This window comes from Equus asinus, chromosome 6 (assembly GCF_041296235.1).
Source record: "Equus asinus isolate D_3611 breed Donkey chromosome 6, EquAss-T2T_v2, whole genome shotgun sequence".
NCBI classification, from domain to species: domain Eukaryota; kingdom Metazoa; phylum Chordata; class Mammalia; order Perissodactyla; family Equidae; genus Equus; species Equus asinus.
In genome coordinates this window covers 57420245-57448010 of record NC_091795.1, presented here as the reverse complement: position 1 = coordinate 57448010, position 27766 = coordinate 57420245, and the positions used below count along the sequence as shown (strand labels likewise).

General features: G+C 36.2%; 1 protein-coding gene across 2 annotated transcripts; it reads left to right on the top strand.

The window, feature by feature from the left end:
* Positions 1-13: 13 nt before the first annotated feature.
* On the top strand, positions 14-27766 carry ERLEC1 (endoplasmic reticulum lectin 1). 2 transcript variants are annotated; one of them, XM_014842989.3, is made up of 14 exons: positions 14-398; positions 5577-5681; positions 6825-6905; positions 7491-7568; positions 7710-7773; positions 8448-8482; positions 10549-10772; positions 10865-10994; positions 15531-15692; positions 16794-16853; positions 19564-19688; positions 21358-21435; positions 21763-21838; positions 26606-27766. In XM_014842989.3, exons 1-14 carry the CDS (start codon positions 189-191, stop codon positions 26675-26677), a joined length of 1500 nt encoding a protein of 499 aa, XP_014698475.1. In that variant the 5' UTR covers positions 14-188; the 3' UTR covers positions 26678-27766. The 2 variants fall into 2 exon arrangements, with proteins under 2 accessions (XP_014698475.1, XP_044628369.1); XM_044772434.2 differs by lacking the exon at positions 21358-21435.

Sequence of the window (27766 nt, the reverse complement as noted above, 5' to 3'; positions counted from 1 at the left end):
AGGCGAACGGCTCGGCGGCCCCGGATGTTGATATGCTCTCTGCCCCGGAAACGGTGGCGGGAGGCCCAAGTGGGTGGAGGCGGTGTTGCCGGCCTCTCCGGAAGGAGACGTGGCGGCGGTTGGGCCCGGGCTGCCTGGGCGGTTGGTAGTCCCGCCGCCTCCTTCTCCTCCTCCCCCTCCTCTCCTCTATGGGCAGAGGAGGCTGTGGCGACGGCTGGAGAAGTCGGCGGCGGAGGATGGAGGAAGGAGGCGGCGGCGCGCGGAGCCTGGTCCCCGGCGGGCCAGTGTTATTGGTCCTCTGCGGCCTCCTAGAGGCGTCCGGCGGCGGCCGAGCGCTCCCCCAGCTCAGCGATGACATCCCTTTCCGTGTCAACTGGCCCGGCACCGAGTTCTCTCTGGTCAGTGCCCTCCCGAAACCCGTAGCCATATCTCTTCCTCCTGTCGCTAAGGGTTCTGCCCCTTCCCCCTGTACGCTACGCTGTTTTCCCCTTGAACCGCCTCTGCAGGCGCAAGCCTCCTTCCCCAATCCAGAGTTTATTTACCCCACGTTCATTCATTCATACAGCAAGTATTTATCGAACACATCGTGTGGACGTGCCCCCCATGCTAAGCCTTGGGGATCCAGCGGTCACCTGCTCTCCTCTTTTTAAATGTCTCACTAGACCTTGCTTACCAACACTCTGCCCCGTGGAAGAAGCTTTCCACGTCAGGGGCACACGTTTATCTTCGTTGGAGAGTCAGTTGCGCCTCTTCCTTCCCCAGCAGCCTTCTTTCCTTCAGGATTACACATCATCGTACCCACACAGCCAGGAGTACTGCAGATACGAGCTCCCTCTCTCATAGCCGCTCTTTCTTGCATACACACTCACACGTATACATCTACACACAGCTCTTCCTTTCAAAGTTGTTTCTGAGAGGGTTATTTGTCCTGTGAGATGTTAACGACGCTCTATGCAGAATATCCTTTACAGTTTTGAGGTATTACGACTGTTATTTAAGACCCCAGAACGCAAGGTTTTATGATCCGTTTTCCTACAGTGAAGAACATACTTATGACCTCACAGTAGTGAAAATTTGCAGTCTTTCTGTCTTTGGAGAGGAGAGTGATGGAAAGTCTTCCTATCCACGTGTAGCTACTGCAGGCCAATAAATGTTGTGCTCTTATGATACTTACCATGTAGTAATTAATTCATTTATTTCAAATTGAAGTCCTAGAAAATGAAATTTTTTGAAAAAATTATTATTCCAATTACTTACAGTCATTCCACTTGGGAGATTATTTAAATATGTTGTTCTGTTACTATAAGTGATACCGTGACATCAAAACCAGATTTACCAGGATAACAGATGTCATCATTACCACAAGAGCTTTCTATTTGCAAATATTAGTTTTTGCTAATATTTCACACCTGGTTTGTTTCTCTTCCCCTCTGTTTTCTGTTCCACTGTTCTGGTAGTTCAGTGGTTCTTGAATTTATCTAAGTAAATATTTCTCTGGGAAGCCAGGTTTATCTTTACATTAATGCCATGAAATACTAATATACTAAAATACATAAAAATTTGTTATAAGTCAGATATAGCTTTAGCAGGCTTAGGGTGAGAATACTTTAGTCCAACCTCTGTTATTGTTTCCAAAGACACATTTGGAATGAACATGACAAAATTTAAAGAATGTGGTCATTAAAATTTTTTACTCTTTCAGCTGTTTCTTTTTAGGCTGCCCTGAAAACTTACTGACCTATAAGTGGATGACTAAAACTAGCCTTTTTAGAAGTTACTACCAAATTGTCATTCAGTCTTCTTGTTGGCACGGATGTTTCTTGGCTAAAAAGAGGTTATGCAGAAAGATCTCAGTCTTAGTGTATGTTATACCAACCTTTCACATATCTATCAATTTTATTTTGAAATTTCGTTTTTAATTACTTTTCTTTGGCAATGCAACATAATCTAAGATGGGCACATTTGACAATTTGGGGAGAAAAATTTTTTTCTTTTTTTTTAAGTTTGAGTTATTTTGAGAAAATTCTAGAGACATTTTTCTGAGTTGGCAAAAGGTCTGTGACCCTCAGGCAAAAATAAGTCCTAAGAGTTATTATTATTTTGATTTTTTTTCATACTTTTCTAATCTTAAGGCTTCCCTTACCTACTTCATGTAGTTGCAACTACAGCCCTCCTCACCTGGCCCTGTCATTTTTTTTTATGGGCCAGTTGGTTGGACATTTGTGTATAACTCAGCAGCTGTATGAACTAGGATAAGGGCCTTTATGTCTCTAACATCTGAAATTGGAAGAAACTATATTAGAAGATTTTAATGTTTTTTTAGCTTTAGAGTTCTTCCGTGCTTTAAATCATCTTCCTGTTCAGATATAGCAAAACAATACATAATCTTTACAATCTTGCTGTCAACTTTTCTTAGAAGAAGTATTAAGCACCAAAAATGTGTACGTTTTTTAATGTTTACATTAATTAATGATTATTATATTCTTTCTTTATTGGTTTTTAGCATTCAGTTTTGGTTTTGTGTATATATTTTCCTTCAAAAATACTCAGGTCATTAAAGTGTTCAGTTATTCCTTACTTCACAGAATTTATGGATTTCACAAAAGAAAACCAGAAAATAAGCCTAATTTTCTCTCTACTTCTGTTGTTAATATAGAAATGTATTCCTACTCAAAAACTTTCCCCAAAACACTACACTTGGGAAGAAGGGTGACCACCTGTCTGTTTCCAAACATATACATTGGCAAGTTATGCCCCTGAGTTTATTTTAGAGCTTCTCCTAACATAGTTTTCTCTCTCATCCTCTGAATATCTTAATTCCTCCAGACTCATGTCAAGCATTAGGAATTTCTTCCTTGTCAAGATGTTATTAAAGTCCCTAAACCTTAAAGTACCATATTCCCTTTGATTAGTTTCATTATATTGAAATCTGATTTTTATCAAATCACTAATATTACCTCTTACACTGAAAATACTTTCAGGTGTTAAGTTTTATAAAACAAGTTTTTACACTATCTGTAATTCTGTACATTCAGAATTTATTATATTTCATTTTCTTAAAAAAGAACCTGTTTCGCAAAATCAGAAGGAAGCATTTTAGTTGTAGATCAAAAAAAATTTTAACTTAGAAAATCACAAAAGGTTAACTTTTTCCCAGTAATTTCTCTTATGAAAAAGTAAGGTAAAGTTGGTTTAAAATTTTTACTTTGTGATCCAATAAGTGGCTCACTATTTCAACAAAGAGTTTTCAGATGGAGAATTGCTGCTTGGTCTACTTTATTAAGAGGAAAGCAACTCTTCCTAAACTAATGAATGACAAATCTTTGCATCTTCAAACAAGAATACTGATGGCTTCTGTTTCTTGTTACCCCTGACCTAGACCTTAGAAACAATAAGCAGAAGAATGGATTTATTTTACTTTTAGACATAAAACCCAAGAGTAGCTTTTATTACGAAGGAAGAATTGTCTTCCTTTCTTTGCTGTGGTTCCAAACAAGCAGTTCCTTTTTACATTGTTAGCATTGTGGTGAACATTTTAGTAAATGAGTCCATATTACTGTAGAATTCAACTCTGAACGTTATAGTTACAGATACTTCACAAATAGAGGTGAATACATTCACATGATGTGCTACTGTCTGCTTTCACAACAGTATAGGAATGATTTGATGAGACTTCAGGCCATCCATTGCTAAGTGAATGTGAGTCATGCTTTGCACAACTCCCTATCGTATTCTGAACATATCTGAAAAACATTGAAAGGTGTTATAAATGTTATGTCATAGCAATTTGTTAGCACAACTGAATAAATGCTTCTAAGGATGCTTTTATCATAAATTTGGCTTTGCAACTCTCACTTCCAAATCTCTTTCCTTTCCCTCTTCACTTATAATGGTCTTTTAAACAAGGATCCTTGGCCATAATCCAGGAGTCTATCTAGTAATCTAAAAACATTTTGAAAGTTCATTCAAATAGAGTCATGAGTCAACCACAGGGATAGGTTCTGAGAAATACATCATTAGGCAATTTCATGTTGTGTAAACACCTTAGAGTGTACTTAAACAAACCTAGATGGTATGACCTACTACACACCTAGGCTATATGGTACTAATCTTATGGGACTTGCATCGTGTATGTTATCCACTGTTGACCGTCGTTATGCAGGACATGACTGTTAAAACATTCAGGAGCACACAGAATATGGAACCAGTCTGCTTGGGGTCAACTCTGGGCTGTGCTACTTTCTAGGTGTGTTACCTTAGACAAATTATGTAAGCTCTGGGCTCCAGTTTCCTTTTCTGCAAGATGGGAAGAATGCTTATTTTAAGGATCAATGAGTTAATAAATGTAAAGGACTTAAAATGGTACTGTCAGAGCTAATACAGCTAGTATTTGCTACTGTTTTTTGTTTGGTTTTATTGTCTTGGAAAAACATTGCCCTAATTTGCATTTGTGTTTAAGATGACTTTGGAGTCAAGTAGTACTGGTTTTATTATGGTTAAGAGTTGTTAGTGTTAAATTGCGAAAAGAACAGAAGTACTTAATAAGAGGGGTTCTTTTCCTTGCCAGGGATAACCAATTAGTATAGTGATTTCACAGTCATGTAGGAAGAAAAAAGTTGAGAGAACTGAATTATCACAGAACCCATATCATAAACTGTGAAAACCTCTGCCTTTGTAGTTAGTGACATATTAGCTATCACAAAGCAGAGATTTCTTTTTAGTTAGGTAATATCAGTTATATTATTTGGAATGTTCATTTGAATTACATTGGTTCATATTTGATTTATGAATTGTTTGGTTCTATAATGTAGAAAGCTTTTAAGAATAGTTTTGTTGATATATACCAGAGTGTGGGCAAGCTGCACCTTTGGGCTAGCCCACCAGCTGTTTTTGTAAATAAAGTTTTTTCAGAACACGGCATGCCTGTTCATTTTCGTATTCCCTTTGCACTTTCTTAGTACAGTGGCAGAGTTGGGTAGTTGCAACAGAAACCCTATGGCCCACAAAGCCTAAAATACTATCTGGCCCTTTACAGAAAAAGTTTGCTGACTCATGGTATATACTTAAAAAAAAAGTTGTCAGCACAGAGGATCCATAGTAATTTTTGTTTTAAAAGTAATTTATCCATGCATTATCCAAATATGAAAAATACTGCACTATATGTTCGAGTGTCCCATCCAGCAGAATTGAGAGTACATTTGTAAAATGCTGTAGATTCTCATATCTAGGTGGTAATTGTTAGTAGGAGTAATTAGTATTCATTGATGGTGTATCCATGACATTCGTTGCCTCTCAATGCTTTTTAATCCATATTTTGACTTCAGTCTCTTGCATTACTACTTTTTCTTTATACTCCAAATTTATTTTTGTTCGTTTTTTTCTGTTATATTTTAACAGCAGGATAAAGTTTGTCATCTTCATTTTGTCATTAAAATATATGTAGAATTTTTTCCCTATTTTTCAAATTTGTTTTAAAAATCCTCTGTTGATGAATTAGTTTGACCTAGGACTGTAAGTTATTCAAGCTAATACAGTTTAACCAGAGAAGGGTTAAATGTTGTTTGTTCTATTCCTAGCCTACAACTGGAGTTTTGTATAAAGAAGATAATTATGTCATCATGACAACTACACATAAAGAAAAATATAAATGCATTCTTCCCCTTGTGACAAGTGGGGATGAGGTAAGTTTTTATAAATATATTGATAATCCCTCTTACCAAAGATATTTATTTAAAACATTGCAACCACATACTTTAAAATAAAATTGAATGACAGGTTTCTCAATAACCCCATTTTACCATAAAAATAGTAATCACTTTTATTATTCCTGAAGTCTGTGATTTTACAGTTCAGCTTAGAAAACTTAGCAACCAATTACTAATGTTTTGAATGAAAATCTAACTCCATGCTTTTCTTTTATAGAAATGAGAGTTTTGCACAAGATATAATTTTTTTAAATGTGTATGTGACATTTTTTATACAAAATTGCTAATAAATAAACATATAGGTACCTTATGTTTTCTCACTACCTTAACTCATGCCCGTTTCTTCCTCCTAAAATGCCCTAACTGCCTCTTATCCATCCTTCAAGGCAATGACTTCTTTCAAGATGAAACAGGAGAGGCAGCATGGTAAAATGGAAAGGACACCAGCCTAGGAGCCAGGAGGCTGAGGTATAGGCTACAGTTAGCTGTGAAACCTTGAACAAATTTGAAACTCAATCCCTCCACTCAATAAATTTATTGAACCAGTTATATAATATTTTCATGATCTGTAAAATGGAAATATTAAACTCATTGAGTGCATTTTTAGGTTTTGTTCATATTTGAAATCTGTGCAGGGCAGCTATCTGTTTCATTTTGTTTTCAACCTCCTTAAGACACAAATACACACACACGCAATCACACACATATATATGGCATTCAAGTCTGAAATGTAAAAATAGATAGAAAACTGAGAAGTACCTTAAAACTTTCCAATATATTCTACAAGATTCAACTACTCTGAGGCTTTCATAGCTAGAATTTGTGTTAGATGCAAGCATTTCAAAATTCTGAAATAGGTTTATAAGAATTGTTCAGGAAACTGAAACTCAAAAACCTTTGTTTAAGAGAAGAAAGAATGGAAGATTATTCTATGGCTCCATATATTATACTTCAATTCTTTTGAAAGAAGTGGCTACCATAGGATCTTATTAAAGTTTTTGACTTTTTTCCCTTTTATTTCCAAGCATTTGTGATTTGACCAATGAGTTAATGCCCAAACAGCAGAGTTGGATGAAGTTCTAGAATAACTGTCATTATTAAACTCTAGTTCTTTCTTAGGAAGAAGAAAAGGATTATAAAGGCCCTAATCCAAGAGAGCTACTGGAGCCACTATTCAAACAAAGCAGTTGTTCCTACAGAGTATGTATTTTATGTTCACTTGATGACTAGAAAATAAATTTCCAGCAGCCTTCCAATAGACCCTTGAAATAATTCTGCACTTCTTTTTACTTTATAATGTTGTATCAAATTTTTAGTTAGTTGTAAATCTAAGTTAATGCTTAATAATATTTTGTTCATTTAAATTCCTATTTAGTAAATGCAGCAGATACCCAGTAATACCAATATTAATTAATACCACTTGCCAAACTGCTTTGAATGTTTTTCAGATCAAGAGAAGATTTCCTTATGTATAATTTTAATTAAAAAATACTAATTGTTATTTTTTAAGCTGTGTAGGAATTGATCCTTAAGCCAGGTCGTAGTTAGACCCCAAGGGTATTCTAAACCTATTTCCTTCACAGAATTTTCACATAGAGCTAATTAGTAAAAACAATGAATAGGCTTCAGAAATTTCACATTTTTGTGAGGCATAATAATGAATATAATTTCATGAAAGCTTACTCTAAATCTTGAGGGAAATCTACTCACCTACTTAAAATATCAAAAAGTAATTCAACTGAGTTATATGGCTTTTATGTATTTAAATACATCCATCTTTCTTAGATTGAGTCTTATTGGACTTATGAAGTATGTCATGGAAAACACATCCGGCAGTACCATGAAGAGAAAGAAAGTGGTCAGGTATGTTTTTCTTCAAAATTTGAAGTATGGAACATTATCAAATGAGAACTTTAGTAATGAGATTGATGGTTTTAAAGTTGTATTCTTGAAATATGTATTTGCAAAATACTTACTATATTTTTATTTTATTTTTAAATATAGAAAGTAAATATTCATGAATACTACCTTGGGAATATGTTGGCTAAGAACCTTCTATCTGAAAAAGGTTTGTTTCTACCAAGTGGTTTGATAGTAATGCTGGAATTTGGTTTAAAATATATGTGCAAATTGGAATTTAAAAGATTTTGCTGGAGACTGTATGCATTTTAAAACGCTAAAATAAATTTCTGAACAGTCCCTTAGGGAACTTTTTCAAAGAGATCTTTGTATTATTTTTGCCTTAACAAACATGGCTTTTTCCTAACTATTAATAAATTTTTTTAAATATGGCAGGATATACATGTTAGTGCCATATTTATATAGTATTATTCTTTTGCTTGGTTTAAGCAAAGTTTTTATATATGAAAATAGACATGTAGATGTAGCCCTCAAAGTATGAAATATTTTTATTAATCTAATAGCAAATTGGTCAACTAATTTAAGATTCAGCATTTTACTAAGATAAAAAATACTTCAAAAGAAACTCTTGCAGCCAGTTCTTATGCCTCAAATAGAGTATTTCCTAGGTAAAGATGTAAAGATTAAATATGACTATTTTTTCAAACAAAACCATTTCAAGGAAACTAGCTAAAAGTAGTACGATAAAAATTACATGTATGTTTTGAGTCTTTAGAAAGAAGTGTAAGGTTACAAAGTTGATTGAAGACTTAGTCATTTGTATCTTACATATAAGTCTCTGGTCATTCTTTACACTTACCTTGCTCTTATATTATTCCACAGAACAAGAAGCAGAAGAAAAACAAAAATCTAAAGAGGCAAGTGACAACTGTTGATTTTTCACTCCTAACATGTATTGTTAGTGAGGCATGTATTTATATAACTTAATTGATAGAATATAGCCAAGTGTTACTTTAACTGTCTATCAGGTACCTCAAAGGATTGAGTCAAAGAATATTTGCAATGTTAGGTTTTTCTGAGAAAAGTTATACTGTGATCCTTTTACTTACTTTTAAGATCATACAAAGATGTCTGGGAAAGTTTCTATGATAGCGTTATGTCACTTGCATGCTTAGCAGTCATTCCCTCTATTTAACTTTAGAAACAATTATAAGAAGAGTTTTGCATTTTTTCTGTTGTTTGGTTCCTATCTCCTGTGGGTACAACAGATAAACTATACATGCAAATAATAAGCTACCAGACTGCAAGCATCTTAAAAGCAGGGACTGTCTTTTTATCTCTTTACTCAGCAGTGCGAAGCAGAGTGCCAGACATAATGTAGCACTTCATAAATGTTTATTGACTGTGAATGCATAATTGATGACTGAAAACTAGGATTGTTTAAAAAGAATGATTCCTTATGATGCCAAATCCTAATTTTTAAGTGCCCAGGTAGTTCAGGGAATGCTTTCTGAATGCTAAGAATTTCCATAGAGTTTAAGCAACTTATTGATAGAGGATAGTTTATAACTGGTTTCATATCAAAGTGATACTTTTATTGGAAGTAAAATGAAATGGCAAAAGGCCTTAAAAATTACTTAAAGGGATTCCTTTTTTTTTTTTTTTTTTTTTGCTGAGGAAGATTCACCATGAGCTAACATCTGCTGCCAATCTTCCTCTTTTTTGTATGTGAGCAGTCACCACAGCATGGCCACTGACAGACGAGTAGTGTAGGTCCCTAGCTGGGAACCAAATCCAGGCTGCTGAAGTGGAACACACCAAACTTAACCAGTAGGCCACCAGAGCTGGCCCTGGATTCCTGGAATTTACAAGGGTGACTTTGGGGGGAATTGATAAGCTGAGCATAGACACACATAGCATTGCTATTTTAAAAGATTTCAATTTTACACACTACTTTTGAAATAAAATATTTAGCAAGATGGAATTCAAAGTGTGAAATGACATAGGAAGAGGAAGAAAAGTATAAGGGAAGAAAACTAATATTTATTGAGCCCCAATTTATAAGCCAAATACTATGAACCCAGGATTTTTCTAATTCCAGAAACTAGCATGAAAATAGCAGAGAAAAAATCTTAAAATACTTTTCCTGGAAACGTTTATTTATTGCCTATTTTCGACATGGCACTGACAGGGTACCAAAGGCATACAAGATGAGCTCCCTGCCTCCAAAGAGCTTGCTTAAAGATGTTATTAAGAGGACCTTTTTGAATCCTTTACAGTAGATTTTTCTTGTGTTTATGTAGATAAAACTATGGGAGCTAGCTCCTTAATAATCCTTGTCTTCTGAAGTGATCTCCTTTGTTCCGTGAAAATTTCATTTGTCTTTTGCTGGCCTTGAATAGATTTATACAGTTTACATTCTGAAAAATATGTTTGTTAATATTAATAACAGGGAAGAAGAGTAAGCAGATTGATGAACCAGTACAGTATTTAGATTCCTGTCTTGGAAGATAGTGTTTTCCCATGTAGTCCCACTTTTTGATAAATCAAACTTCAGACCTCTAGAACCTAAACTATAGCACAGCCATTCACTGTGAGTTCAGTGAAGAAAGCTCTGACCAGCCCAGTATAGTAAGTTCCTGTGTTCTATCGTAGTCACTTTCTTTAGAACTGATGAAAATAAATCATATAATTGTGATACTATAACCTTTTTTATAAAGGTACATTTACTTAACATCTTAATTTTAGCGCCAAATAAAAATTTTCTTTTTTGCTGCGTTAAACTAGCTCTGAAAATATGTCTTTGCTCAAATAAGAATTTATGAATCAAAAGACTATTAGAGGGAGAACTTACAGAAAACATGGAAATGTTACCTTTCAGTTTGTAAAATGTAGTTTTCTTCCTTTCAGAATAAGTGCTTCTCCCATCCTCACGCCCGCCTCCATTTCTAATGAAAAGTCTGTCTTATACTCTTTTTTTAAGATTCCCACTAAAAATATCGAAGGTCAGATGACACCCTACTATCCTGTGGGAATGGGAAATGGTACACCTTGTAGTTTGAAACAGAACCGGCCCAGATCAAGTACTGTGATGTACATTTGTCATCCTGAATCTAAGCATGAAATTCTTTCAGTAGCTGAAGTTACAACTTGTGAATATGAAGTTGTCATTTTGACACCACTCTTGTGCAATCATCCTAAATATAGGTAGGATGTGGATTTATTATTTTAAACATGAAATGCATACATGCTTTAAAGTGTCATATGCTTAGCTTTAATGCTTTGTTCTTACTGAATAGATTCAGAGCATCTCCTGTGAATGACATATTTTGCCAGTCACTGCCAGGATCACCATTTAAACCCCTCACCCTGAGACAGCTGGAACAGCAGGAAGAAATACTAAGGGTGCCTTTTAGGAGAAATAAAGAGGTATGAGAATTATCTAATGGTATTTTCACAGTGCTTCCTTTTCCAAATTTCAAAGCAAATACCAATATTTTAATGATTTCTGTAGTATAGTAATAGTAATTTATTTTCCTGACTCAAAATTTTAAATTCCAATGCTTTTCAGTAATTTTAATTATTTTCCTTACTCTAGCTCTTCTCAGAAACTGTTTTAGCATTCTCTTACACTCATAATTTCATAATATTTTAAAGTTTGACATCCTCTGTATTGTAGTTTAATTTTCAGCTAGTTGACTGGACTTCCCAGCTAGGCCTCTTGAAAAATTAGACTACACCCCATCTCCTAATGCTTTATTTATTCTTCAACTCATTGCTATTTGTCACCAAACCATCATTCTTCTAAAACTGTTCTTACTAAGGGTAGCAGCAGTCTTGGTTCTAAATTTCCTGGACATTTGCATAACTTGATCTTAGGAGCATGAACCCTGAACATTTGGAGCTTGACCTTTTTCGCCACCTTTTACTTCAGGATATTCTCTCTGGTTCTCTCTGGTTTTTTTCTCTTATGTACTAGTTCTTCCTCTGCTTCTTGCCCCTTAAAATGTTGAAGTTCCCCTATCCATAGCTGCCTTCTGTTCTTATTGTGCATAGTCTCCTTAAGTGAGCTCATCCATGCCCATTCTATCAACTGCCATTTAAATGCCCATGAGTTCGAAATATACATCTTCAGCACTGATCTATCTCCTGAAGTCAAACCTCAGTCACAATAATTAACATATATTGAGTCTTAACAGCTATTATCTAATCCTCACAACAACCTACAAGATGTACTATTATTATATTCCCTTTTTTTTTTTGGTGAGGAAGATTGGCCCTGAGCTAACATCTGTTGTCAGTCTTCCTCTTTTTTGCTTGAGGAAGATTGTCGCTGAGCTAATAACATCCATACCAATCTTCCTCTATTTTGTATGTAGGATGCCACCACAGAATAGCTTGATGATGTGTGTGTAGGTCCACACCCAGGATCCAAACCAGTGAACCCCAAGCCACCCAAGCAGAACACGTGAACTTAACCACTACACCTCTGAGCCAGCTTCTGTTATTATCGTCGTTGACAGATTTAGGGAACTGAGGTTCACAGAGGGGAAGTGACAAGTGATCACTTGGAGACTGGAATCGAAATAGTCTGATTCTAGAGCCTGTCCTCTTAACTACTTCTCTGTGCTGCTTCTCCCTTTTGATATGCTACTTACCTTCCCTCTTCATCTGCCTATTGAACATAACGGTATACATTTTCAATAATCTCAAGCTCATTGTTTGTTTTTTCTTTCACACCAACCCTTTTCTTGTCTTTCTCATTGTGTTTAAAGCACTGCGCTCTACCCAATTGTTCAAGTCAGAAACCTAAGTCAGTTTTCTTACCTCCCTCTTGATTCATCTCTAACTCTAATCGTTCACCAAGTGCTATCAGTGTTATCTTCTAATTGCTTTTCAGATCTGTCCTATCATTAGTTCAAGACTTCATCATTCCTAGGACCGGAAACTAGTCTTCTCACACATCCCCTTTCTAATCCTTCCCATACAACTGATAAAATACTCTTTCTGAAATGAAAAGTTGATTATGTATTTAATCCTTTGGTGGTTAACATAATCTATACCTCAGGATAAAATCCTTGCTCATACAATGACTTTATCAAAGGAGAATACAGGCCCCCTTGTGGTCTGACTTCAGCCTTATCTCGCATAACCATTCCTTTTATCCCAGCTATTTTGAACAACTCAGAGTTTCCTAAAAGTACCACGTTCTTTCCAACCTCCTTGCCTTTGGATATACTGTTTTCCCTCTTCTGTTGCCTCCTCCCCTTCCTCTGGTATACCTGATAAACTTCTACTTAGGCTTGAATATGAGCTTCCATTGTCATTTTCTTTGCAAATGAGCCAGGACTTCTAATGGATTACCCCAAGAAGAGAGGTTAGTGTTTCCTCTTCTGTGGTCTTGTATTTTATTCAGTCCTCCATTATAGCACTTGTATGGCTAAAATTGGTTGTTTTTCCTATGGTTCTTACATTAAAATGGAGGGAGAATAAACTATGCTTTCATTACTTTGGGGTTTCCAGCTCCTTGCATGATACCTGCTGTGCTGTATATACTTATCAATGGTTTAAATTAACTAACATGGTTAGTTTGGTTTAATTAACTGCATGGCCTGTTTATCCCCTTCCTCTTGAGTACTTATTGCGAAGGAATTGCTGGGCTCTTTGTGGATGTAGTGAACACCACCATTCTGATAGGAGGGAAAATTTTCTTAACATTCATCTGCATTTGATTTGAAAAGCTGTATTAAAAGATTGGAGATGGAGTTCTCTTCTGGTCTTCCCCTTAGATAGTGATTTAAATACTGACAGGTACTTAAAAGTCAGCTCCATCAAAATGCTTCACAAATCCCAACTTTAATTACTCTTCAAGGAAGAAGTGCCAGTTTACTTTTCTTTAATTAATGTGTTTCATCTGCCAGTTGAGAAAGATTTTCTTTAAAAAGCTACAGATGATAATGCTTTTAAAATACTTAGGATCTTTAGAGTACATGTTGTATATGAAAATCTTAGATAATACTGTAGCATGAGTAGTTACTTCAAACTGATCATCTTTTTTTCAGAGGTTTTTATAAATCTAGTTTATTACACATAACTGTTCTTTTAAAAATTGATAATTAGCATATAGTTTGCCTTTTAAGAGTGGATCAAGCTTTACTATAGAGAATTTTTTTCTCTTTTAAACAAAAATACAAATCTGGCAACCAGAATTTTGGTTTGGTGTTCTGCCCGTGTTATTATATTACATTAATATGGAGATTACTGCACTATTAAGCACTATTAGGAGTCCATTTTATGAATTTCCAAACTCTACTACAAAAACTACTATCATCTTGCTTTTATTGAAACAATTTACCTTAAAAATGAAAGTAAATATTCTGTCCACAAGGATGGTCATACTTCTGTTCTTTTTATGTCTTGTTCTTATCTCAGCTGCAAGTTTCACTGGGCAGTATTATTGTTTTTCTTCACTAACCTCACTATACATCTCATGTATTATAAGTAATTTCTTTAGTCTGTTATACCTTAGCTCTGTAGGAGCATTGACTATGTCTGCTTCATTTTTAATATTCATCACTTAAAATAGTGCCAGGAGCATAGTAGACTCTGAATGTAGAAAGAGTTATACATAAAATTCAAGGTCCTTTCAAAAAATAAGAAGCCATCTTGGCAATCTTTGTTCTTCCTTACTATTGGAGGAGAGAGAGGAAGGTCATTCGTTTCTAGCATAACCATCCAATGACTCTTACTAGCTGAAATAGAAGAAAAGAACCACAATTGGTCAATGGCAGCTACAGTAGATGAAAAAGTAGACACCGTGTCCACTATACATTTACCGGAAACTCGTTTACTATTTAATTTTTTAAATTATTTCATTCAATTATAAGTGGTACACTCGCTTCTTCACTTCTAGTCTATATTCATTTCCTCTCCACTCACTGTCAATACCCAGTTAATTACCAGGTTCTAACTCATTAACCTCTTGCATAACTATCCTCTTCTCTACACCCTACCTCTGTCACCCCCTTACTTTAGATTCTCTTCATCTCTGGCCTGGGTGACTGCAGCTCCTAACTTGGCTCCCCACCTCCAGATATGTTCTTACTGTTCCTTCTTCCCTGCCACTGCTAAAGTAATTACTTAAAAATCTGATCACGCCATATCTTTGCCTAAAGTCTGTAAGATAATGTCCAAACTTTCTTAGTATTATGTACTTTTCCACCATATAGTACCTGCTTATCTCTTTAGTTTTAAATATCATACCATACCCCACATCTTTGCTCTTGCTTCTTCCTCAGATTTACACACATATGCACATACAAAGACATAAAGCACATATACAGAAAGTCACATAAATCACCAGTTATTATTCATGTTTCAAGAATTAATCAAGGGTTTTCTCTTTGTGAAGTCTTCATGTTTCACTTCTTTGTCAAAGTCTATTTGAATCACCCCTACCTCTGTGCATCTGCTGTTCCCTCCACCATTATTAATTAGCGTCTTCCTTTACTAAATTGCAGCTTCCTCCAGGACAACACCAGGTCCTGCTACATTTGAATTATTATAACTGATATTCATATTCACTCCCACTCAGGTCCTCTTTATTGCGCTTGTTATCCTTCCTTTATGCTTAGTAACCAAATTTTCCAAAACTAACTGTAGAGACTCAAGATGTAACAAGTAGCAAAGTACTTAATAAGAATAGTGAGACAAAGTAATATGAAATGGAAATTATCCCTGTATGTCAAGAATGGCCACCATACCTCTAACTGGTAGATGGAACTCACATTTGTCTAGAGCTTTGTCTATTAAGTGTTGCAAATTCATTTTCTTAAAACACATTAAAAATGAATGGACAGCTTTTATTTTCCAAATTTTTTACTGTTTAAAAATAATAATTTAAGTCATAAATGAAAAAAATTCTGTGGCATAGAGGCTCTTCAGCATATGTATGTTTAATTTTAGGAAGATTTGCAGTCAACTAAAGAAGAGAGATTTCCAGCAATCCACAAACCCATTGCTGTTGGTTCTCAGCCGATGCTCACAGTTGGAACGACCCACATATCCAAATTGACAGATGACCAACTCATAAAAGAGTTCCTGAGTGGTTCTTACTGCTTTCACGGGGTGAGAAATGAACCTTCTGTTTAAATATTTATCTTACAGCTTTCACTTGTGTGATATTTAGTCCAGGAGCATTAATTGGCAGCACTGAAAAAGGTTTTTGTCTACAGAGAAATGGCAGGATTCTGGAAGCCTCCCAATGGACATTTTCTCTGTGCTTGTTACTCTAATCTAATCCATAGTGATTATGTTCTCTTTACTCACAAACTAAAACTTGACCTTTACTTGACAGAAAATATATATAACTAAGTCATATATGATTCTGGTTGATTGCTGGAATAGGCATCAGTGATTTTATGGCCTGCATTTTGGTTAGGCAGCAGTCACATTTAAAACTTGAGTTAACATCTACAAAGGTAAAATTTTGTCTCTGATACCTCCAGTGGGAAATATCCTTAAAAGTGGCATTTTCATTTCATTTCATTTTACCAAGGCAATACAATAGTTATTCTCTGTATTTACTTTTTTATTTCTCAGTAATTTTTTTCCTACTTTTTTCTCCCCAAATCCCCCCAGTACATAGTTGTATATTTTAGTTGTGGGTCCTTCTAGTTGCGGCATGTGGGATGCCTCGTCAATGTGGCCTGACAAGGGGTGCCATGTCCGCATCCAGAATCCGAACCAGCGAAACCCTGGGCCACCAAAGCAGAGCACATGAACTTAACCACTCAGCCACAGGGCCAGCCCCATATTTCTCAGTAATTTTTAATGTTAATTTTCAACTATATTATTGCTATTACAGTTTTTTTGGTTTTGGTTTTGGTGAGGAAAATTGTCCCTGAGCTAAAATCTGTTGCCAATCTTCCTCTTTTCGCTTGAGAAAGATTGTCACCGAGCTAGCATCTGTGCCAATCTTCCTTTGTTTTTTGTATGTGGGACACTGCCACAGCATGGCTTGATGAGCAGTGTATAGGTCCGTGCCTGGATCTGAACCCACGAACCCTGGGACACCAAAGCAGAACATGCAAACTTAACCACTGTGCCACTGGGCCAGCCCCTAATTTTTTAATTATGTATATTTCCATCGCTGTCATTTGGCAATACTGAGACAGGCCCCCATCCCCCTTTCTCTGTACATAACTTGATCTGTTTCCTTTCCTGCAGGGTGTTGGTTGGTGGAAATATGAATTCTGCTATGGCAAACACGTACATCAATACCATGAGGTATAGAACAGCATTTATATCATTTCACCACTAGATGGATTAAAGTTTTAAAAATCTTTTGTGGAAAAAAAGAGAGAGTTTGTGTTACTTTTAATTATGAGATAATTTTAATATAGAAATACTCATCAAAGTATGTCTAAATTTTGGAAAATGGAAAACTTGTTGTTAACTAAGTCAGTCATCTTAAAGTAACATTGTTTATTAACTGCTCACATTCTTGTATTACCATGAGCCTGAAGGAATAATAAGGTATTGTAACTAACCTCTTTAGCTTTGACTGAGAAGTCATTGTTATAATTCATCTTTAAATTAAGAAAGTGAATGGTAAGATAGTACATTATTACTAGAGTTAGTAAAATAGGGTAAATACAGCAAGTTTTTCAGCTAAAGAAGGTACCATATCATCTAGCTTTAAAATAAGTTTTAAGATTACACACATTGGCTTTTTATTCTTCCTTTTATTTATAATTTCATATTATAATATTCATATTCAGATGGCATATTCTCCCACACTTGAACCAAGCTGCTTAAATTCTGAAGTTCAAGCCCCAGTAGTTTTATTTGTCGTAGTTAAACTTTGGTAGGGTAAACTAGACATTGAAGACAAACATTAATTAATAAATAGTGACCTGGCTGTTTTAAAACACTCTTTTTATTCCCCAAAAGAAATAATAACTAGTAATTAGGAAACACTGTATTTGCCCTCTTGAGATGTTTTGAGCCCATGTTACATTCCAGGCTGCATCATACCAGGAAAGATCATCAGCTAACCTTCCACGTGTGAATCATTCCACATTTAGGAGGCGTCAGTAAACTAGGACATTTTTCTTTTCACTTACACCCAAGAAGTTCTATTTCACTATTCTTTCCATTTATTCTCGCTGCTTTGTAGATGTTTTTATTTTAATAACATGTATTAATACAGAAAAAAGGTAAAGTATCATCTAACTACAGCCCAGATAATACCCAATGGCTTTTTTTTTAATTAAAGGAATGTATACCACAAATTTAAAATGAAAAGTAAAATTCTCTTTCACCATTATCCCGTTTCCCAAACGTTACTGCTGTTAACATTTTCTTAGTTAACCCTCCACAAGAAAAAATATATGTATGTAAATATTGGTATCACCTTTTTATTTATACAGGAGGAATCTACTCAATGCACTGCTCTGCACTGTTCTTTTCACTTAGTATCTTGAAGATCTTTCCATGTCAGCAAAAACTGATCTCATTCTTTTCAGCAGGTACAGAGGATTTTGTCTGTACCCACAATCTATTTAGCCAGACTTCTGCTGATGGACCTTTGTTTCCAGTTTTTGCTGTAATAATATCTTAGTAAGCATTTTTAAATAGTTCTCTTGATGAACTTTTGCAACTATATTCATAGGGCACATTTCTAGCAATGTACTTGCTAGGTCAAAGTATGTGCATACTGAACAGTTGCCTTCCAAGGGTTGGACCCCTTTATGTTTCCGTTAACAATGGCTGTTTTCCCATACACTTGCCAACACTATGTTTTATCAAACTTATTTTGGCCAAAGTCATATAATGTAGAACTTTTTGAGGGACTCTGCTAGAAACTGTGGGAAATATAAAAATAATAGTAGCTAACAAATATAGTGCTCAGTGAATACGAGGCACTGTTTTCAGTACTTTACACATATTAACTCATTTAATGTTCATAATAACCCTAAGAGATGAGTATTGGTATTCCAAGATGAAAAAACAGAAGCAAAGATTTAGTAACTTGCCTAAAATCACATAGGTAGTAAATGGTGAAGCTAGAATTCAACCCCAGGCAGTCTTGCTCCATATCCAGCCTCTTAAACACTTCACTCTGCGGCGCTAATCCCTGTCTGTCTAGGAACAAACTTACAGTGTAGTTGTGAAAAGCATGTTAATGGCTGTCTCTTCTGCTAGGCAGAAAGCTCCACTGGGGCAGTGGCCATGCCTGACTTGTTTCTACTGTAAGGCTTTTTAGTTCTACTAATCAGATGTATATTAGTGCCCAGTATGGTGCCTGGCATAAAATATAAAGAAGGAAAGGAAGACAGAAAGGAAGGGAGGGGAAGGAAAGGAAGAAGAAGGAAGGAAGTCCACATATAAGAGAGTGTATAGTTTGTGTTTAAAAAAAATAATAAAATCAGAATGGGAAGGGGGTTTCTGAACAGACAGTCTTGATACAGAAACACACATGGTGTCAAATGAGTATTGTGAAGACTAGTATAACTTGAAGGTTTGCATTTGAAAGAGTAGAAGTAGGATGAAGACGGGCTCAGTGTGTGGCTGCAGTGTAAGAGATAGAGGCCAAAGATTTCATTAAGAATCACAGTAGTATGTGATCGTATTATTTAGGTGTGCAAGATTAAACTCAGTTGGAGGGTGAGATGTTGGCAGTGGAAATGTAGAGGAAGAGTCTGAAGCCGAGAACATCTCCAGGGATATAGGAGATAGATATAGGAGAGGAAGGAAATAGAAGAGTCAGAAATAACTACATCTAGAGCCGGCCTGACTAGAAAGTAGTTTCATTATTCAGGGAAACAAGGAGTAAAGAACATAATGAGCTCAAATTTCTACTCATCTAGTTTGACTAACATGATTACATCTAAACATAGATATCCAGTCTCCAGATGAAGATAAGGACTGTAGCTTAAATATCTACTTGATGATGTCAAGCATGCCTTATCACAAATATTTTTTCATATATTAGGACAAGGATAGTGGGAAAACCTCTGTGGTTGTGGGGACATGGAACCAAGAAGAGCATATTGAATGGGCTAAGAAGAATACTGCTAGAGCTTATCACCTTCAAGACGACGGTACCCAGACAGTCAGGTAAAGATTAACGTTATTCCTCTTTGGATCTGATTAGTAGAATATTTAAAACTCAGAATATTGAAAAAGATAAAATTTAAACACTTAAGTGAATCTCTGGTCAGTTTTTTTCAGGGACATCTTTTAAGTTAGTTTTCTTTTCATGGGGAAACAACATAGTGTAATAGTTAAGAGCATAGTCTCTGAAGTCAGACAGCCTGTATTCAAATGCTAGCTCTTCACTTACTACCTCGGGCATATTACATAATCTTAAGCCTTATTTTTCTTGTCTAGTAGTATTTGCCTTGTAGGATTATTGTGACATTTAAATGAGGTAATTCATGTAAAGCATAGAGCCTGGGAATAGCGTGCCATAAACTTTGGCTGCTGCCTTTAACAGTGGTGGTGGTCTGGTAATGAGAGTGGTGGTGGTGTTAGTAACAATGGCTCACTTCCAGGTATTAGGTCTGAGACTGTTAAAAAGCATTGCCTCGTTCATGTGTGATCTTTACCTCTTTAAGTTACTTAATTCTATTTAAATATACTCTAGCATTTCCCTTTGTTACTTAACCTTTGTGAGGTAATGGTTGAAAATAGTTAAACATTGGCTTTTTGAAAAACAACCTCACATCTTTTTTGGGCTTTATAGGTGTATCTTGTTATAGCAGAGGTAAATTAATCTCTTGTTTCCCAAAAATAACTAAGCTTTAGCTTTTCTTGTAGTTTTTTAGTGAATTTTAAATTATTCATTATTTTTCCTTCTCAGGTGTTAACTTTGTCCTTCCTAGCACAGATGGTATTGAGAGACTTTGTTTTCAGAATGTGCTGACTTCTTGGGCTGACCAAAATGAAAATTAGCAAAATTAAGAGATGGGCATTTAAGTATTAGCATATACTAAACAGATGGATTTTTCTTAGGTTTGTGTATGTTTCATGTGAAAATAGTTCATGGTATCATGCGCAAGAAATACTGAAGCACAAGAGCATGAGGCCAGCAAAGCTAGAGCTTTTCTTTGGATCCTGCTCATTTGGAATTTACAGCTTAGCCTAGGCTTTACCATTCTACATCTGCATTACAGTATTTTAATGGGTGGAGCTGCATGGGGGATGGGAAGAAGGAAAAACTGTTCCACAAAGCGAACAGTATACAGGCCTGGGGAAATGGTTAACTTTAAAAGAACAACTTTTTTAAAAGCAATTTAACCTTAACTATTTGTATACAAATAAATAATATGGAAGTTGAAGATCATTCTTATTTATTAAACCACTACTACGTAACTCAACTTTATGTTCCCTTTATAGAATCTGAAAGACTTTCTCTGTGACATTTCCCTAAAAATAGGTATTTTTAAAGAATATTTTATAGTCAGATTTTTTTTTTCTTGGTGAGGAAGACTGGCCCTGAGCTAACATCTGTTGCCAGTCTTCCTCTATTTTTGTATGTGGGACACTGCCACAGCATAGTTTGGTGAGTGGTGTGTAGGTCCACACCAAGGATCCAAATCCATGAACCCCGGGCCACCGAAACAGAGTGTGCAAACTTAGGCACTATGCCACCGGGCCAGCCCCCAGATTTTTTTTAACTAATGCAAAACTGATTCCTCAAACTATCTTCTCACCCTATCCATTACACTTACTCTGAATTAGTGAGGTTTTAGTTTAATAAAGCTTGTGTGTTTCTCTGATTCAGGATGGTGTCACATTTTTATGGGAATGGAGATATTTGTGATATAACTGACAAACCAAGACAGGTGACTGTAAAACTAAAGTAAGTTAGACCATTGTGGTTATGCCTTTCTCTTTAATCTGCTTCCTATGAAAAAAGTGTAAGTGAATATAAAATATGAATAATTAAATTTACTTGTAATAATTTATGGGTTGTTATAAAATTATTTTATTCTAAAATATTTAAAATTATAATTTTAATATTTATAATGTTATGTATAATAATTATTATTAAGTTACATTATTTTGATAATTTATTAAATCATATTACATTATACAGGGCCACTTACATGGGATTTTTATGGTTTAAGAGGAAAACAAAAGCGATTTTGTATGGTTTGGACAGTGCCTTAAAGTCTCTCTGTTGTAGGTGTAAAGAATCAGATTCTCCTCATGCTGTTACTGTATATATGCTAGAGCCTCACTCCTGTCAGTATATCCTTGGGGTAAGTAAAAAAATAATACTCAGGAATGCAGTTTGGGGCCATGTTTTCATTTTTAGCATTGTCTAGAAAAGACCTTCAGTAAGTCTCCAGAGTTTTTAACATAGCCCCCTACTACCTCTGTAAAAACTGACATCTTTTCTTATTGAGGTATAATTTATGTAAAATAAATGCAAAGACTTTAAGTGTTGAGTTGGATGAGTTTTGACAATTTTATGTACCCATGTAACTATTACCCAAAACAAGGTATCTATCATGGCAGAAAAATTGTTTATACTCCTTTCCTGCCAATACCCCTCAACCCCTAAAGATACCCCTTTCTGATTTCTGACACCTTAAATCAGTTTTGACCTTTTTTTAATACCATATGAATGGAATCATATAGTATATAATGTTCTATACCTGGCCTCTTTGACTCAGCATGTTTTTCAGACTTACCCTTATTGTTGCATGTATCAGTACTTCGTTCTTTTTTTCTTACTAAATAGTATTCTTTTGTATAAGTATACCACATTTGCTCATTCATCTGTAGATGGACATTTGGGTGATTTCTCATTTTTGATTACATGAGCAAGGCTGCTGTGAACGTTTTTTTTTTATGAGTCTTTTTGGGGTCATATTGATTAAGTGCCTAGAGGTGGAATTGCTGAATCATAGATCAACATAGTTATATGTTTAACTTTTACAAAACAGTTCTCCAAGTAGTTGTACCATTTTATACTCCTCCCAGCGATGTGTGAGAGTCCAGTTGCTCCACATCCTCACTAACATTTCGTATTATCAGTCCTTTTTATTTTACCAGGTTTTTTTTGAGGAAGATTAGCCCTGAACTAACTGCTGCCAATCCTCCTCTTTTCACTGAGGAAGACTGGCCCTGAGCTAACATCCGTGCCCATCTTCCTCCACTTTATATGTAGGATGCCTACCACAGCATGGCTTGCCAAGCGGTGCCATGTTCACACCCGGGATCCGAACTGGCAAATTCCAGGGTGCTGAAGCGAAACGTGTGAACTTAACCGCTGCACTGCCGGGCCGACCCCTATTTTAGCAGTTTTAATTTGTATTTCCCATATCAAAAAATGGTTTTGAGCACCTTTTTATGTAATTATTCATGTATCTTCTTTTGTGAAATGTCTAGCCTGGTGTTTTTTGTTTTTTGTTTTTTGCTGGGAAAGATTCACCCTGAGCTAACATCTGTTGCCAATCTTCCTCTTTTTCTTTTTTTCCTCCCCAAAGCCCCAACTAGTTAGAAGTCCCTCTGGTTCTTCTATGTGAGCTGCTGCCACAGCATGGGTAGTGACTCATCAGTAGTGTGGTTCTGCACCCAGGAACCAACCCCGGGCCGCCAAAGTGGAGCGTGCCAAACCTTAACCACTAAGCCATCAGGGCTGGTTCTAGCCAAGTCTTTTTGAAGAAAAGATTATTATGACACTTATTAAAACCATAAGGAAGACTTTATTCAGGACTATTGCAATACGTGTCAAGACTATCACAATAGGGGAGAGAGATCTAGCTCAACTCCAAACGCAGCAAAGACAGCTGGGGATGTATAGCCAACAAGTAGAATAGGGGGTGTAAGGGTGGTGAATGAATGGAAAATTACTAAGAGGAGACATGGAGGGTGGGGGATTCTGGCTGAAGGCAGGTCAGGATGATTAGATATCAAAAGGGAGAGATGAGGAATTTGATCAGATATGGAGAGTGATTAGATACTGAGGGTGATTAGATATTGAGAGTGAGGGATTCTCTCTAAACTGACTTGTCAGGATTCATGCTACACCTGGACTCAGCAGGCCCAAAACAGGGTCCAAGATGAAAACCTAGTCGAAAAGACTGCTCAGGGGAGCCTGACTATGGTTTGGTTGAGGAAAGAGTCTTTGTCAGTCTTTTACCTATTTTTATTGTTGTTATTTTCATCTTATTTATTCTAGGAGTTCAAGTATATTCTGAATATGAGTTCTTTGTATTTATATTACACGTTTTTCCCCTAGTCTGTGACTTGCCTGTTAATTTTCTTAGTGTCTTTTGAGAAGCAAAAGTTTGATGAAATTCATTTTATCAGTTTTTTCCCTTTTATAGCTAAAGCTTTCCTTTGTTCTGTCTAAGAAATTCTCCTACCCTACAGTCATGAAGATATTATCCTGTATTTCCTTCTAGAAACTTTTTGGTTCTACCTTTGATTATGTAATGCTTAAGGAGGGTTTTTCTTTGTATTTATCCTGGTTGGAGTTCACTGAGCTTCTAGGATTCATGGGTTGATCTAATTCATCAATTTTGAAAAAATTTTGGCCATTATCTCCTCCAAGATTTCTTCTGCCCCACTCTTTCTCTCTCTAATTCTGGGACTCCAGAATTAGACATATTAGTTTGAAGTTGTCCCCAAATGTTAGGTACTCTTTCTTTTATTCTCACATTTTTTTCTTTACTTCAATTTGAGTCATTTCTGTTGAACTGTCTTCAAGTTCATTGATTCTTTCCTCTGCTGTGTTCTGTGCAGCTCATTGAATGAATTTATCTCTGATATATTTTTCATTTCTAATGTTTCCGTTTAGTTCCTTTTATATGGTTTCCTTTTCTCTGCTAACATTACCCATCTGTTCACACATGTTGTCTGCCTTTTCCACTATTTCCTCCATTATATTTATTCTATTTATCTTAACATCTGATAACTTCCACACCTGGCCCATCTTTGGGCTACATATTTCTATGCCTTTTTCTTGAATTGTACAACTGATTATTTTGCCATAATCCTCTAGTTTTTTCATTGTATAATACCTAGCTATATATTCCTCCGTTATACTTGTCCTTTATTCCTTTCTCTCTCATCTTTCTTATTTAGAGATAAAAATATCTTCTCTGCCTATCTGTTATTTTATGTGAATGACTAGAAATTATTTTTTAAAAAGCTCAATTTGTATGATTCTCTCTTTATCTTTTATTATTGACATCTTAATTATAATGTTTCTTGGTATAGGCCTCTTTGGGTTCATCTTTTGTGGAACTCTCTGTGTTTCCTGTACCTGGATATCTGTTTCTTTCCTCAGATTAGGGAAGTTTTCAGCTATTATTTCTTCAAGTAAGTTCTCTGCTCCTTTTTCTCTCTTCTTCTTCTGGGACCTCTATAATGCAAATGTTAGTATGCTTGATGTTGTCTGAAGGATCCCTTAAACTGTCCTCATTATTTTTAGTTCTTTTTTCTTTTTTCTGTTAGGCTTGGATGTTTTCCTCTACTCTGTCATCCAGATCGCTGATCCATTCTTCTATATCATCTACTCTGCTATTGATTCCCTATAGTGAATTTTTCCTTTCAATTATTGTATTCTTCAGCTCTGATTGGTTCTTTTTTGTATTTTCTAATTCTTTGTTAAAGTTCTCACTGTGTTCATCTATTCTCCTGAGTTCAGGGAGGATCTTCATGACCATTAGGTTAGCAGGTAGATTGTTTATCTCTGTTTTGTTTAGTTCTTTTTCTGAGGATTTGTCCTGTTCTTTTATTTGGAACATATTCCTTTGTCTCCTCATTTTACCTCCTTCTCTGTTTATTTCTATGTGTTAGGTAGATCAGCTATGTCTCCCAATCTTGGAAATGTGGTCTTATGTAGGAGATGTCTTATGGACCCCAGCAGCATGCTCCCCTCTCATCACCTGTGCCAAATGCTCCAGGGTGTCCCCTGTATGAACTGCATGTGCTCTTCTGTTGTGGTGAGGCCACTGTTGTTGTGGGCACACTGGTAGGCTGGGCTGGCCCCCAGTGCAGCTGGGTTTGCATCCCAGCAGTATGGCTATTGCTAGCTCGCTCTTGGGCAGGGCAGGCCTCAGGCACAGGCTGGCTGTACAGCCAGGCAGTACACAATTTCCTCAGGTGTGCTAGTGGGAAGGGCATGAGCTGGCTGTGTGGCCCAGGGGCGTGTACATGTCTGAGATGTGCTGGTGGGCAGGGCTGGTCCCTGCGCTAGCAGGCAAGAGAGAGGATTCCAAATGGTGCCTGCCAGCATCTATGTCAGCAAAGCTGAACTAGATCACAAAAATGGCTGCCACCAATGTCTGAGTTCCTGGGTCAGGGGTGGAGGCAGGCCACCTGCCTCTCCAGAATGTGCTCCAAGCTTAGTGAGCCTCTTTTACAAATGGACTATGCACTTTTCTATCTGGTGTTTTTGTGCTGGTTTCTGGATCAGGTAAGTCTGTGCATGGGCCATTTAGGAGCAGGTTTTCCTTTCCCTGAAGTTCTCTAGTTTTCCTGGGCATATTCCCCATTGGTTTTCAAAGCCAGATGTTATGGGGTCTCATCTCTTTTGTGCTGGATCTAAGGGCTGGGTGCCAAATATGGAGCTCAAATCTCCCGCTCCTCTGGGAAAAGCTCTGCACCTTTGAGATCGCTCCCGACCACAAAGTACTATGGCTAGGGTCTGGTTTTTTCCCTCAGCAGGACTGTATCGTTGCTGCTTCTCCCCTCTCTCTGTTGTCGCTTGTTGTGTCCCTTTTCATCTCGTTTCCAGATGTCTCTGAGGTGATTGTTCCACAGGTAGTTGTAGGTTTGTTGTGCCTGTGGGAGGAAGCAAGCTCAGGATCCTCCTGTGCTGTCATCTTCCTAAGAAGCCTCTCAAGGGCCTAAAAAGCTCAGTGTGTAGAAATAACATTGGATGGCTTATCCAAAACAAGGACTTGCATACATTTAATAAATTTATATACATGTATTCATTCAGCAGAATAATATTGAATAAAGTATTCAGCTTAGCAACTTTTAATGGTTTTATTGTTATTGTTCTTTAGGTTGAATCTCCAGTGATCTGTAAAATCTTAGATACAGCAGATGAAAATGGACTTCTTTCTCTCCCCAACTAAAGGGTAATAAAGTTTGGGGAAAGAAAAGATCATTGAAAGTCATGATGATTTCTGTCTGACCATGTGTCTCATTATAGAGTTGTCGGCCATTGGACCTCATCTAAAGGATCATATAAAAGGACTCTCAACCACTTTGTGAATATATATGTGTATATAAGAGGTTATTGATAAACTTCTAAGGCAGACATTTGTCTCACTTTTTTCATTTTTGTTGAGTCTTATGAACTGATTGTGTTTTCTTTGCTTGGATAACGTGATTCCAAAATAAATCTCATCCAAGCAATTTAGAGTTCAGAGCCTAATGAAATGTCATAATCGTTGTACCCACTGAAAGTTTATAAATAATAGATTTATTATGTAAATTATAGTATATATAACTAGTTAATGAAGTAAAGATAATAAAGAAAGAAATTGATAGGAAGTTGCTTAAATGGGAGACCGTGTAAAATATGTAAATTCTAGTGCCTGAAATCCTTTGAACAAATTTTTATTTAGCAGCTGCTCTCTACCAGGTATTAAACTAGAAACTGGGCACGTACTAGAGCCTCACATGTACGCTTCCTTCACCTCTGTTAATCTCTAGAAACTCTAATTTGTAATAGATTGCTTCTCTCTCAGAACCTTTATCTGTCTCTTTCTCCTTGATCTGAGTGTGTTTACCCCAAAGTATGTACCTGGTGTAGACAGTCAGTGATTCCTCTCTTTTGACTTAGAATGGTTTACTCTAACAAAACACACAATGCTGGTTATCCTTGGTACTTGCCTACTGTATACTACAGATTTTAGTTCTGGACATTTATACAGCATAATATTTATTTTAAAGTGAATAAAACGTCCACAAGCAGTGTTGTCATGTAGTCAATGGCAGATTATTCAGTTCCTTTATTTTCTCCATTACCCTGTTGCACACAACATTATCTTGTTGTATTTTGAACGGGACATATCTAAATAAGGACAGAAAAGTGGCTGTAAAATACTTTACTTTTCCTCCTTTTCAGTAGCTCTGGCCAAAGATATTTTAGTGTGAGAAAAGATTAATGCAATTGACTGTTGGAGGGCTATTTGTACATTTTAGTAGGAAGCAGCACA